The following is a 14,752-nucleotide window of genomic DNA, read 5'->3' on the forward strand; positions in this document are numbered from 1 at the left end:
GTGCATTCAGAAAGTATTCAAACTCCTTGACTTTTCCCACATTTTGTTACATTACAGCCTTATTCTAAAATGGATTAAATTGTTGTTTTCCCTTATCAATCTACACACAATACCCAATAATGACAAAGCAAAAACTGTTTTTTAGACATTTTTGCAAATGTATAAAAAAAAAAAACTGATACACATTTCAGCCGGTTCATCAGGCTCACATCCCACGCATCAGCCGGCGTGGAAGCCTGACGATCCGGCTGAGGCGTGGATGCCTGACAAGTCGGCTGAGGAGTGGAAGCCTGACGAGCCGGCTGAGGCGTGGAAACCTGACGAGCCGGCTGAGGCGTGGAAACCTGACGAGCCGGCTGAGGCGTGGAAACCTGACGAGCCGGCTGAGGCGTGGAAACCTGACGAGCCGGCTGAGGCGTGGGATGTGAGCCTGATGAACCGGCTGAGGCGTGGGAGCCAGATGAGCCAGCTGAGGCATGACGTGGGATGGGAGCCTGCCGAGCCAACCGAGGCAAGGAAACCTCTCGAGCCAGCTAAGGCGTGGAAGCCCGACGAGCCAGCTGAGGCACCCCCGGTTCCTTCAGCCGCGGCACCCGGACCCAACGTCACCAACAAAAAATTATAACGATAATAATAATAATAAGAATAACTTCCTGATGTTTCCAATATTGGTGTCTGCATTCTGTAACGATCTCGGTTCGACAGACGCTGGGAGACAGGAAGCAAGTACAGGGTGATGATTTAATAAATAATAAAACATGGAACAAAACATGGACAGCATCTGTACAGGGGAAACGAAACAACATCAATGCAGACATGGGGATCAAACTGGGGAACAGACAGATATAGAAGGGGCAATCAACAAAGTGAAGGAGTGCAGGTGAGTCCAATGAGCGCTGATGCGTGTAATGATGGTAACAGGTGTGCGTAATGATGGTTTAAAAAAAATCTAAAAACCTGTTTTGGCTTTGTCATTATGGGGTATTGTGTGTAGATTGATGAAGAAAAACATTTATTTAATCAATTTTAGAATAAGGCTGTAATGTAACAAAATGTGTCTGAATATTTTTTCGAATGCACTGTATAACATATTAAAACACAACAGATTAGATAAACTGGAATGACACTCACTCACTGCGAGCAGTGAGCAAACCGTGCCCCAAAATATTCTAATGAGCAGACACCCTTACATTTTAATTATCAATAAAAGAGAAAATAACCCTTTTTCAAATTGCAAAGAGCAATTGAAGGGCTCAAATGGTACTTTGGGTCAGTATGGTTTCACATAGAACCATCACCCTTCCCAAAGAACCCTTGAGGAACCATTGTTTAGTGTGTGATGGAACACATACACACACACACACACACAAACACAAATGATGCCCCAGCAGTTGGAAAATCCATAGTGTGTTGATGGGTCTTGTTGTTGAAGTCTTTCTGATGCATACCAAGTAATTGCATTTTTGCGTGTGTCACAAGACCATTCCATCAAGTCTTTTAAACCACACTTGTCAGATACAGTGCATTTCAAAATCAACAAGGATAACAGAATAAAACTGGAAAGCTTATTTCCGTTTTAGTCCACTAGCTTTGGCAGCCAGGCGGAAAAGGCTTACTTAGTGTAATGTAGGTGTTAGAGGCTGATTGATATCGGAGCTAAATAGACACTGAATACGTCTGTTTCTAACTGCCTCTGGAACAGGAGCTCTGCCGTCTGTGTTCTGTCATCTGAGCAGAATGTGGCTCCTGTCTAAGATGACAGTGGTGCTTTTGTCTTGGCCCCATGGTGTGTGTGTGTATATGTACAGTGGGGAAAAAAAGTATTTAGTCAGCCACCAATTGTGCAAGTTCTATATAATAATATAATATGCCATTTAGCAGACGCTTTTATCCAAAGCGACTTACAGTCATGCGTGCATACATTATTTTTTTTTTGTGTATGGGTGGTCCCGGGGATCGAACCCACTACCTTGGCGTTACAAGCGCCGTGCTCTACCAGCTGAGCTACAGAGGACCACAGTTCTCCCACTTAAAAAGATGAGAGAGGCCTGTAATTTTCATCATAGGTACACGTCAACTATGACAGACAAATTGAGAGAAAGAAATCCTGAAAATCACATTGTAGGATTTTTAATGAATTTATTTGCAAATTATGGTGGAAAATAAGTATTTGGTCACCTACAAACAAGCAAGATTTCTGGCTCTCACAGACCTGTAACTTCTTCTTTAAGAGGCTCCTCTGTCCTCCACTCGTTATCTGTATTAATGGCACCTGTTTGAACTTGTTATCAGTATAAAAGACACCTGTCCACAACCTCAAACAGTCACACTCCAAACTCCACTATGGCCAAGACCAAAGAGCTGTCAAAGGACACCAGAAACAAAATTGTAGACCTGCACCAGGCTGGGAAGACTGAATCTGCAATAGGTAAGCAGCTTGGTTTGAAGAAATCAACTGTGGGAGCAATTATTGGGAAATGGAAGACATATAAGACCACTGATAATCTAACTCGATCTGGGGCTCCACGCAAGATCTCACCCCGTGGGGTCAAAATGATCACAAGAATGGTGAGCAAAAATCCCAGAACCACACGGGGGGGACCTAGTGAATGACCTGCAGAGAGCTGGGACCAAAGTAACAAAGCCTACCATCAGTAACACACTACGCCGCCAGGGACTCAAATCCTGCAGTGCCAGACGTGTCCCCCTGCTTAAGCCAGTACATGTCCAGGCCCGTCTGAAGTTTGCTAGAGTGCATTTGGATGATCCAGAAGAGGATTGGGAGAATGTCATATGGTCAGATGAAACCAAAATATAACTTTTTGGTAAAAACTCAACTCGTCGTGTTTGGAGGACAAAGAATGCTGAGTTGCATCCAAAGAACACCATACCTACTGTGAAGCATGGGGGTGGAAACATCATGCTTTGGGGCTGTTTTTCTGCAAAGGGACCAGGACGACTGATCCGTGTAAAGGAAAGAATGAATGGGGCCATGTATCATGAGATTTTGAGTGAAAACCTCCTTCCATCAGCAAGGGCATTGAAGATGAAACGTGGCTGGGTCTTTCAGCATGACAATGATCCCAAACACACCGCCCGGGCAACGAAGGAGTGGCATCGTAAGAAGCATTTCAAGGTCCTGGAGTGGCCTAGCCAGTCTCCAGATCTCAACCCCATAGAAAATCTTTGGAGGGAGTTGAAAGTCTGTGTTGCCCAGCGACAGCCCCAAAACATCACTGCTCTAGAGGAGATCTGCATGGAGGAATGGGCCAAAATACCAGCAACAGTGTGTGAAAACCTTGTGAAGACTTACAGAAAACGTTTGACCTGTGTCATTGCCAATAAAGGGTATATAACAAAGTATTGAGAAACTTTTGTTATTGACCAAATACTTATTTTCCACCATAATTTGCAAATCAATTCATTAAAAATCCTACAATCTGATTTTCTGGAAATCTTTTTCTCATTTTTTCTGTCATAGTTGACGTGTACCTATGATGAAAATTACAGGCCTCTCTCATCTTTTTAAGTGGGAGAACTTGCACAATTGGTGGCTGACTAAATACTTTTTTCCCCCACTGTATATGTGACCGACCGGCTCGATTCGGTCTTATGTAGCAACATTTGAAATGTTACATTGAATAAAAGTAGAGACTCAGAGCTAGAAAATGGTATATCATACACTACAGTTGAGGAACAATGGGAAAGTAATTCTGCTTTGAAAGTTGATAATCTTGTATACCCACTTTTGAAAAAATTACCCTTGAATGTTTTGGCACACCTACTGGAGAGCTCTTCTTTGTCTACACACATTCAGCATCATTCACACCCTCTTAAGCTTTAGCCGCACCCATCTCTTTAAGAATTCACATGTGAGGCAATGTTCTAAACAGAGTGAGTACAGTAGTGTACTAAACAAGCAAAGATTTCAAGTCTAAAGGCTGGTGTATACTACGTCTATTGACATGTCTGCATACAGTTGTCGCAGTGAACATTCTATTGTCGTTCGACATCAAACTTGTCGTTGGCGTTATGAAAAGGTATAAACCCAAAAACAACAGGCTGCATGCAATCAGCAGCCTGGTGGTCCAAAATAGCGTAACTTATGTATTTTAACACCAATAAACCCATCTGTTTAAAAATGAATTTAGTATATGTCAATCTAGCAAAACAGGCAACTAAAAGCAACTTTCTAAACAACGTTTTGGTGCATTTCTAGCTCGTTCGCTAGCTAGCTAATGTTAAGTTAGCTGGTTTGCCAGTTCAAATAATGACCATATCATATAGCTGACAACGTGTTAACTTTAGCTAATTTGTAATCATTATTACAGGAAAATAAACTCACAACAAGATCATTATTTACAAGTTAATGGTGAGCTAATTACAGAAAATAGCTTATGGTTGTGAGTGTGACAAAATAAAAGCAGGGCATTCTACCAGAGCATTTTAGAACTTGGATACTGTCTCGATGGCCTAATGTTATATCCTAATTTGACTTTGGTGCAGGTCATGTTGTTCTTCAATTGACCATCTCTGGTAAACACACACTATATCAAATAAAATCAAAGTTTGTTTGTCGCATGCACAGTATACAGAAGGTGTAAACGGTACACTGAAATGGTTACTTGCATAGTGGAGTCTTTTGTTTAGATATGTATCTAGCTAGCTAGCTAAACAATGAACCATAATCCCAACTCCCTAACGTTACTACCCTGAATGAATCTACAGGTAGCTAAAGCTAACCAACTAGGTTCAATGTTAGCTAGCTAGCTAACATTAGGCTATAACCAACAATACAAATGGATTTGAGATACAAATAATATTACTACACAGATCATACACGTAACGTTAACTGCGAGCCAGCCAGCCAGCTAGCTAACGTAAACTAGGTAGCTAAAAGTACGTGTTAACTTGCAATTAAAACTACTTTCTGACTAAATTAGAAACTTATAATATTTGAAAATGTAGCTAGCTAGACTCGCTTACCCGAATACATGGATGAACGCTTCTTCCTCTCTGTCACGGATGCCATGGTTGCCCTTAGTTTGAAGATGTAATCAGGAGAAAGGTGTTTTATACAACAGCCTTCTGTGTGTTCTCTTTTTGACTTCTTCCGCATATTTGCAATCAAATGCCTCAATTTTCTCCATCACTGATTTAAAAACTCGGTCCTACAGAAAGTGATATCACTTCATGATATCTTTCAAAAAAGCTGTGTATGAAAGGATTACCTACACATACTGAGCAGCTCACGTTATAGACAGAAGCTTGTTACATGGCAGACCAATCCATTATCTCAGCCAATCATGGCTAGCGGGAAGGTTCCTGTCTTTTTCTGTGGCTAAACCAACTGGGCTCGTAATTTTTTTTCTCTTCGTATTTACAGATGGCAAACAAGTTTGTTATTAAGGCACATGAAAGTTGACATGTTCCAGAAGGAATTTCTGCCAAAAAACTTTGATTAAAATAAGAATAATTACGTTCAAATGCCTCTCCTGTGGAGTAGTGACGCGCGACATACGCCTAGTTTCCTGAAACGAGTCACGTGTGTGTGTGTGTGTGTGTGTGTCTATGTATGTGTGTGTGTGTCCATTCTGGCCCGCAGCGGTCACGGTCCAATCCCCCAGCTCCCTAACTGTCAGAACAGTAAGCCATGGTTCAACCGTCCATGACGTCCTGTTATTTGCTGCAAACCTGTCCTCATCTCCTGTCATGGTAATTCACTTGCACTGTAAAAAAACAATGTCGTTGATTTAACTAACTATTATTTAGTAACTGGTTCCACAGCCTTTTTTAGTTTACCTAACTTTTCGGTCAGTGTTACCTGAACTTAACATTTTTAGTTGCCCCAAATTTAGCTCCAACTTGAGAAAACTGTGATTTTAACATACAATGTTTTCAACTTACATATTTGGCACACGTTGACATACAAATGATCATACATTGAGTATGATCATGTATAAAGTAATTATTATTCAACATGGCCTCACCTGGGATTGGAACTCACAACGTCATGGTTCTCAGCATTCCAATCTTCCTGCTGCGCCATTATTACTGTGTCTATGACTTTTTTCACCTGAATACCTACACTTTGCACTTCAGAGTAAATCTCAGCTCTGTTAAAAGTACACTCAAGAAAAATGATTTCATTTATCATAGTGATAAAGGAGTAACTAAAACAAGTAAATAAGTAAATCAAATCAATTATGAGAGAATAGTCAGATTAACTGATAACTGACATAGACATGGTGGCATAGCAGGAAGATCGGAATGCTTTGAACCAAGAGGTTGTTAGTTAAAATCCCAGATAAGGACATGTTGAATAATAATTATTGTATAAATGAGCATGCACAATGTCATCTGGTATGACAACATACACTACATGAACAAAAGTATATGGACACCTCATTCCAAAATCATGGGCATTAATATGGAGTTGGTCTCCCCTTTGCTGCTATAATAGCCTCTACTCTTCTGGGAAGGCTTTCCACTAGATGTTGGAACATTGCTGCGGAGACTTGCTTCCATTCAGCCACAAGATCATTAGTGAGGTCGGGCACTGATGTTGGGCGATTTGGCCTGGCTTCTCGCAGTCGGCGTTCCAATTCATCCCAAAGGTGTTCCATGGGGTTGAGGTCAGGGCTCTGTGCAGGCCAGTCAAGTTCTTCCACACACATCTCGGCAAACCATTTCTGTATGGACTTCACTGTGTGCACTTTGTCATGCTGAAACAGGAAAGGGCCTTCCCCAAACTGTTGCCACAAAGTTGGAAGCACGGAATCATCTAGAATTTCATTGTATGCTGTAGCGTTAAGATCAGTGGCGGTCAGTGCCGTTTAAGATGAGGGAGGAGGATTTGTTTTCATGAGCATGGCCTTATTTGTATTACAGCATATTGGATGACTCTCATTCATATTCCATTCACCCAGTTCAATGTAACAGCGATAGGTTTAGGCTACTACATGATACTCAAATGTTCCCTATACCCATCATGAGGTTGCCACAACCTAGCCTATGAATGAAAGTTTACAACGTAGGTGCACACAGGTCGAGAGACAAATTTGTGGTGACAGACCGTTCACTTTCAGAGCAGCCACGTTGTATTCCTTCTCGCATCTCTGCTCCTCTCACCTCTTCCCTTCGCTTGTGGACTTCAATGCACAACACATCAGCTGTATGTGACCAGGTGAAAAAACCTTTCCAAGCCAATCCGCCACACACAGCCTACATCGTTGTCACCATATTAGCTAAAGTAACGTCATAGTCAGCATAGCTAATAGAACTAACACGTTAGTAAACCTGCTACAATCATGCTGTAACGTTACTGTGTACAGTCAGTAAGCATTTACACCGGCGGGCCCCGGTGGCAATAAATTAGTAATACCAAAAGCTTACCTTGACTTGGAAGAGTTCCAGTGTTGTGTTGGAAAGTCATAGCCAGCTAGCTAACATAGCATCCCTCTGTTTGAGCAGGGTGTTTGACTAGGCTAAACTAGCTAGCTGCATTTGCTAGCTAAGTAAGTGAAACTGAAAGTGGGAAAAAATGACAATCTCTCTTTCTCTATTTCTCTCTTGCTTCTCCTTCATTTTGGAAGAAATTAATTTGTTCAAAACTGTTCAACTATTGTCTTTCTCTCTCTCTTTGAGTCAACTACTCACCACATTGTATACACTGCAGTGCTAGCTAGCTGTAGCTTATGCTTTCAGTACTAGATTAATTATCTGATTTGATTGGGTGGATAATACGTCAGTTCATGCTGCAAGAGCTCTGATAGGCTGAAGGACATCCTCCGGAAGTTGTCATAATTACTGTGTAAGTCTATGGAAGGGGGTGAGAACCATGAGCCTCATAGGTTTTAGTAATGAAGTCAATGTACCCAGAGGAGGACAGAAGTTAGCTGTCCTCCGTCTACACAATGGTGCTACCCTACAGAGTGCTGTTGAGGCAACTGTAGACCTTCTTTGCAAAAATCAGTTATTTGGTGACATTATTATATTTAGTATAGTTTTATCTAAAAAGGATAACTTTTTAAAAATGTTTTACAATTTACATTTCAATGAAATTCACTGAGGAGGATGGTCCTCCCCTTCCTCCTCTGAGGAGCCTCCACTGGTTAAGATGTCTCTTCACTGGAACTAATGGGCCTAGCCCGAACCATGAAAAACAGCCCCAGACCATTATTCCTCCTACACCAAACTTTACAGTTGGCAGTATGCCTTCTGGCAGGTAGTGTTCTCCTGGCATCCGCCAAACCCAGATTTGTCAGTTGGATTGCCAGATGGTGAAGATGGTTTCCACTGCTCCAGAGTCCAATGGCTTTACACCAATCCAGCCGACGCTTGGCATTGCGCATGGTGATCTTAGGCTTGTGTGCGGCTGCTCGTCCATGGAAACCCATTTCATGAAGCTCCTGACGAGCAGTTCTTGTACTGACGTTGCTTCCAGAGGCAGTTTGGAACTCGGTAGTGAGTGTTGCAACCGAGGACAGACGATTTTTACGCGCTACGCGCTTCAGCACTCGGTAGGCCCGTTCTGTGAGCTTATGTAGCCTACCACTTCGCGGCTGAGCCATGTTGTTCCTAGAAGTTTTCACTTCAAATAACAGCACTTACAGTTGACCAGGGCAGCTCTAGCAGGGCAGAAACTTGACTAACTGACTTGTTGGAATGGTGGCATCCTATGACGGTGCCACATTGAAAGTCACTGAGCTCTTCAGTACGGGCCATTCTACTGAAAATGTTTATCTATGGAGATTGCATGGCTGTGTGCTCGATTTTATACACCTGTCAGCAGCGGATGTGGCTAAAATAGCCGAATCCACTCATTTAAAGGAGTGTCCACATACTTTTGCATATATAGTGTATGGCAAATATGTATATTGAAAACATTGTATTTTAAAAGCACTGTGCACATTTTTGCCGAAGTTTTCTCAAGTTGGAGCTAAGTTTGGGCCAACTAAACATTTTAAGTTCAGGTAACACTTTGACTGAAACGTTTAGTACTTAACAAGGCTGTGGAACCAGTTACTAAATAATGAATAATTTAATCAACTAGATTTTTTTTACAGTGTATATTGAAGGAAATGACAGGTCTTGTCTCTGCCTCACACAATCACATTAGCTTCTGTTCACCTCCTCATCCATCTTCTCCTCTTCTCCCTCCCACTCTTTTTCTCTCCTTCTTTAGAGAACGGCACGTTCAACTCCAGCAGCGACGCCGAGAGGAAGACCCAGTTCTACTACCTGTCCTGTCTCAACGAGCAGCACATAGAGGAGCTGGGAGCCACGCCCCTCATTGACCTCATCGCAAAGGTCAGCTTTGCTTCAGAACCCGCCCCCTTCACACACACACACACAGGTTGCATCCCAATAATCTCTCCTTTCTCCCAAAGTGTGTATCCTTCAAGGATTTGAAAGGGAATGGCTGGTATATGGAAACTCCCTCTAGGCCAGTGGTCACCAACCTTTTCTGATACGAGATCACTTTCTGAGTCAAAATGCAAGCCTATGCAACATTAATCAATTAAAAACAGTTCTGTAGCATTGAGGTTTCTGTAGCAATATTGTTTTTCATTGCATTTTGAAATTATATTTTAATAAATGTGGTACTGTATATGATCACACTGGTAATAGATAATCTGTTGTACTACTTGTGAGGCACAGCTAAGTGAGCATAATATACACACTGCTGAAAAAAATTAAGGGAACACTTAAACAACACAATGTAACTCCAAGTCAATCACACTTCTGTGAAATCAAACTGTCCACTTAGGAAGCAACACTGATTGGCAATACATTTCACATGCTGTTGTGCAAATGGAATAGACAACAGCTGGAAATTATAGGCAATTAGCAAGACACCCCCAATGTGGTTGCTGAATCAAGTGCACCTACCGCCAACAGCGAACAAATTTGTTTACATTCCTATTAGTGAGAATTTCTCCTTTGCCAACATAATCCATCCACCTGACATGTGTGGTATATCAAGAAGCTGATTAAACAGCATGATCATTGCACAGGTGCACCTTGTGCTGGGGACAATAAAAGGCCACTCTAAAATGAGCTTTTGTCACAGAACACAATTCCACAGATGTCTCAAGTTTTGAGGGAGCGTGCAATTGGCATGCTGACTGCAGGAATGTCCACCAGAGCTGTTGCCAGAGATTTGAATATTAATTTCTATACCAACGTCATTTTAGAGAATATGGCAGTAAGTCCAACCGGCCTCACAACCGCAGACCACGTGTAACCATGCCAGCCCCGGACCTCCACATCCGGCTTCTTCACCTGCGGGATCATCTGAGACCAGCCACCCAGACAGCTGATGAAACTGAGGAGTATTTCTGTCTGTAATAAATACTTTTTCCCTTTTGTGGGAAAAAGGCTATTCTGATTGGCTGGTCCTGGCTCCCCAGTGGGTGGGCCTAGCTCCCAAGTGGGTGGGCCTATGCCCTCCCAGGCTCACGCATGGTAGCGCCCCTGCCCAGTCATGTGAAATCCATAGATTAGGGCCTAATTAATTTATTTCAATTTACTGATTTCCTTATATTAACTGTAACTCATTAAAATTGTTGAAATTGTTGCATGTTGCATTTATGTTTTTGTTCAGTATACTTTGAAGAACTAGTCAAATGATTGTCAAAACTCTGCAGCATGCTTAGGCAGGCTAGCCTAGGTAAATATGATGACTAATGAAAGTACAGTATGGGGAGCACAGATCTAATGTTGTCTGTCTGTTTGGCTACTGCCTGAGCAGAGATGAGATGATAACTTTAAGGAATATTTTCAATGTTTTGGCAATTGAATGTTCACTATTTTTGACTTTGGAATTGTCATTAAAAAGCTCTAAAATCATGTAAAAAAAAAAATTCTAAACCAAAATCGAAAACTGTGGTCATTTTGTAATAATCTAACCGAAACTGAACCGACCTCAAAAAGCACTAATCGCTCAGCACTACTTGAAGGATTCAATATAATTAAAACATCCCCCATATTTTTTGACCATCAACACATTATGCTCTTGACCGCATGGGTTTGAATCTCGGACCCACTACTACTTTGTCACAAACCCGCTCTTCACTTCCCTCCTTCTATACTGTCTTTCATTTTATTAAAATGTGTCTGGATTTTTTTTTTTTTTAAAGAAGAAAGGAATAAAGAATGAAATAGCTGCAAGTTCACTGTCCCCTTTCTAATCTGCCTATTGATGAGAACTGAAGTGATGGATTGACTGGCTGCTGAGAAGCAGCTTGATGTACCGGCTCGTCTGTCTCCTGTCTTATTTATACCAGGTGGCAAGTTTGAGGGAGATGGGAAATTTAAGGACACAAGTTGTAGAAATAGGACTGGGCGTGATTGATGTGTGTGTGTGTGTGTGTGTGTGTGCGTGTGTGTGTGTGTGTGTGTGCCTCCTTGCCTGTGTGCCTGCATGTGTACGGTTAGCAGCAATCCATCCCATCCATCAATCCATGTCTGTTTGTCAGTTATTATTTGAAGAAATAGCTGGGCTGGCACACTCCCAGACCTTTTCACTTCTCCAGTCTTGTGCTACTGCGTCATCATGGCCTTGTTCCAGATAACCGTAACTCTGCTTAGGATGGGCCTTGAAAAAACCACACCCTGTCCTCTTACTCACATCCTGTGACAAGACACCATTTATCTGAATATCCGATTTTAATATGTGTGTGTGTTCCTGGAGGTGTCACGTTGTTTTGTCTTTAATGTGCAAATTAATAAAATGATTAAAATTGAGCCATTAATTGGAAGAAAATGCTCTGATTATACTATAGAGATAAATCAAAAATGCTCTGGGGTGAAGTTTTCCCTAGGTATAGATCTAGGATCAGCAACCCCTCCCCAATCCTGACCTTAAACATTAGTGGGGAAAAATGCAAAACTGACCCAACAACAGCATCTAGGGGCAACTTCATCTTATACCAATAAAAAAAACATAGATTTATCTCTGTGTCTCTGAGCTTGTCATCCCTCTGTTTTGTCTGTGTGTGTGTTTGTGTGTGTGTGTGTGTGTGTGTGTGTGTGTGTGTGTGTTTGCAGACAGGGGGCTGGAACATCACAGGGCTCTGGGAGAAGGACAACTTCATGGAGGTGCTGAAGACAGTTTCGGGCCCCTATCGTGCCCAGCCCTTCTTCACCATCGGAGTCAGCGTGGACCCCAAGAATTCCAACAGCAACGTCATCCAGGTCAGCTGCTCTGGCTCTGGGTCTTTCTAAATGAAAATACATGTACTAGCACACACACACAAACACATAGGCATGCATGCATAGACACAGACAGACCCACACACGTAGGAACACATAGACAGACGTACGCATGCACGTGCACACGTACACATTCACAAGCACACACACACATTTAAGCTTTTATATAATAACAGGTGCCGAACATGAGAGTGAATGGACTCTGCACACTGCAATGAATTCTCCCTTAAGATTAGTGTGTTTGCTCACCTGTTGATGCATTTCCGCCAGGTGGACCAATCGGGGCTGTTCCTCCCCTCGCGGGACTATTACCTCAACAAGACAGCCAATGAGAAGGTGAGTCAATTTCAGGTGGCTGGAGGGGTGGGGGGTGAGGTGGGTGGGTGGGGGCCAGCCAGTACATGTGGGGTCTTTTCCTACCTATGGCTGTCAACATGAGGTACCATAATAAATTAAAATACAGTATATTACTGTCACAGGAGGCTGCTGAGGGGAGGACGGCTCATAATAATGGCTGGAATGGAGTAAATGGAATGGCATCAAACACATGGAAACCATGTGTTTGATGTGTTGGATACCATTCCATGGATTCCGTTCCAGCTATTACTATGAGCTTGTCCTCCCCAATTAAGGTGCCACCAACCGCCTATGATTACTGTAGACTACAACACCTTTATTATCCCAAACTTAGGAATTTCGTTCGGCATTTCAAGCTTCACAACATCATTACATCTTCACAACATCACAATATCATCATGTCGTCATACATGTACTGTCTGCAGAAGATGGCGGCTTCCCCTCCTGATGTATCTGCACAGGCTTCTGTGGAGGGGGTCATCCATTATCTGTTTATCTAAACGTTGTTCCATTCTACTTTCCCCTCCCTATAGCCTGTCACAAATCTCTCTGACACATACCCAGCATATTTTAGCTTAACTGTACAACGAACTAGAAAGACTGGAACCTTCCACAGAAAATGAAGCCAGCAGCAGGCGTTTCAATTTGAATGCTCTCATTCTCTTGTGACTGTACCACACCAGAGTAGAGCCAGGAGTTTTGACTAACAAATGGTGTTTCACCAGGAAAAACTCTGGGCCTTATATTATAGTCACTGTAGCCAGAGTTTTTTTCTGATCAGGTCATGTGGTCAAGAAAAACTCCTGGCCCTACTCTAGTCTGCAGACTATCCCAGGGGGGGGCAACCCTCCTCCTGGAGACCAACTAGATGTGCAGCCCTACTATGACACTCCTGATTCAGCTAATCAAGATCCTAAGGAGCAGCTGATTAGAATCAGGTGTGATAACACCAGTGGCGGTCGGTGATGTTTAAGATTTGTTTTAATGAACATGGCCTTATTTCTATTACAGCATTTTGGATGACTGTCATTCATATTCAATTCACCAAGCTCAATGTAACATCAATAGGTTTAATCAAGATGAAAGACAGTGGCACATTCAATACCGCCTTGCACACTCTTGCCTGCAACTAGCTGATCTAGGGTGTAATCATTAGTCCAACAGTTGCAAACGAGAGTTTCTATTGGACAAATTCAGGTATGTTTATCCCTGTTTCGTTCCGTTTGCTTTAAGAAAAAAAATTCAACACAATCGGCGCAATGAATACACCCCTGATCACACGCAAACACAGTTCACTTTCATACCAGACACATACAAACAGCTCATTGTATATATAATTCCTTTTTGCATCTACAGTGGCAAAAAAAAGAATGTGAACCCTTTGGGATTACCTGGATCTTTGAATAGATTGGTCATAAAATCTGATCTGATCTTCATCTAAGTCACAACAATAGACACACACAGTCTGCTTAAACTAATAACACACAAATTATGGTATTTTTCTTGTCTATATTGAATACATAATTTCAACATTCACAGTGTAGGTTGGAATAAGTATGTGAACCCCTAGGCTAATGACTTCTCCAAAAGCTAATTGGAGTCAGGAGTCAGCTAACCTGGAGTCCAATCAATGAGACGAGATTGGAGATGTTGGTTAGAGCTGCCCTGCCCTATAAAAAAACACTCACAAAATTTGAGTTTGCTATTCACAAGAAGCATTGCCTGATGCGAACCATGCCTCGAACAAAAGAGATCTCAAAAGACCTAAGATTAGGATTGGTTGACTTGCATAAAGCTGGAAAGGGTTACAAAAGTATCTCTAAAAGCCTTGATGTTCATCAGTCCAAGGTAAGACAAATTGTCTATAAATGGAGAAAGTTCAGCATGTTGCTGCTCTCCCTATGAGTGGCCGTCCGGCAAAGATGACTGCAAGAGCACAGCGCAGAATGCTCAATGAGGTTAAGAGAATCCTAGAGTGTCAGCTAAAGACTTACAGAAATCTCTGGAACATGCTAATATCTCTGTTGACGAGTCTACGATACGTAAAATGCAAAACAAGAATGCTGTTCATGGGAGGACACCACGGAAGAAGCCTCTGCTGTCCAAAAAAACCTATTGCTGCACGTCTGAAGTTCGCAAAAGAGCACCTGGATGTTCTAGCGCTACTGGCAAAATA

At 42.2% G+C, this 14,752-nt stretch overlaps 1 protein-coding gene across 1 annotated transcript in view; it reads left to right on the plus strand.

Moving 5' to 3' along the window:
* The window catches only part of LOC121567312 (endothelin-converting enzyme 2), a 74,932-nt gene that overhangs the window by 37,268 nt on the left and 22,912 nt on the right, over nt 1-14,752 (plus strand). Inside the window, exons 6-8 of the mRNA XM_045217476.1 lie at nt 9,188-9,312; nt 12,055-12,201; nt 12,490-12,555. Coding sequence (XP_045073411.1) covers nt 9,188-9,312; nt 12,055-12,201; nt 12,490-12,555 — 338 coding nt within the window. The remainder of the gene's footprint in view (nt 1-9,187; nt 9,313-12,054; nt 12,202-12,489; nt 12,556-14,752) is intronic.

Source organism: Coregonus clupeaformis, chromosome 6 (assembly GCF_020615455.1).
Source record: "Coregonus clupeaformis isolate EN_2021a chromosome 6, ASM2061545v1, whole genome shotgun sequence".
NCBI lineage: Eukaryota > Metazoa > Chordata > Actinopteri > Salmoniformes > Salmonidae > Coregonus > Coregonus clupeaformis.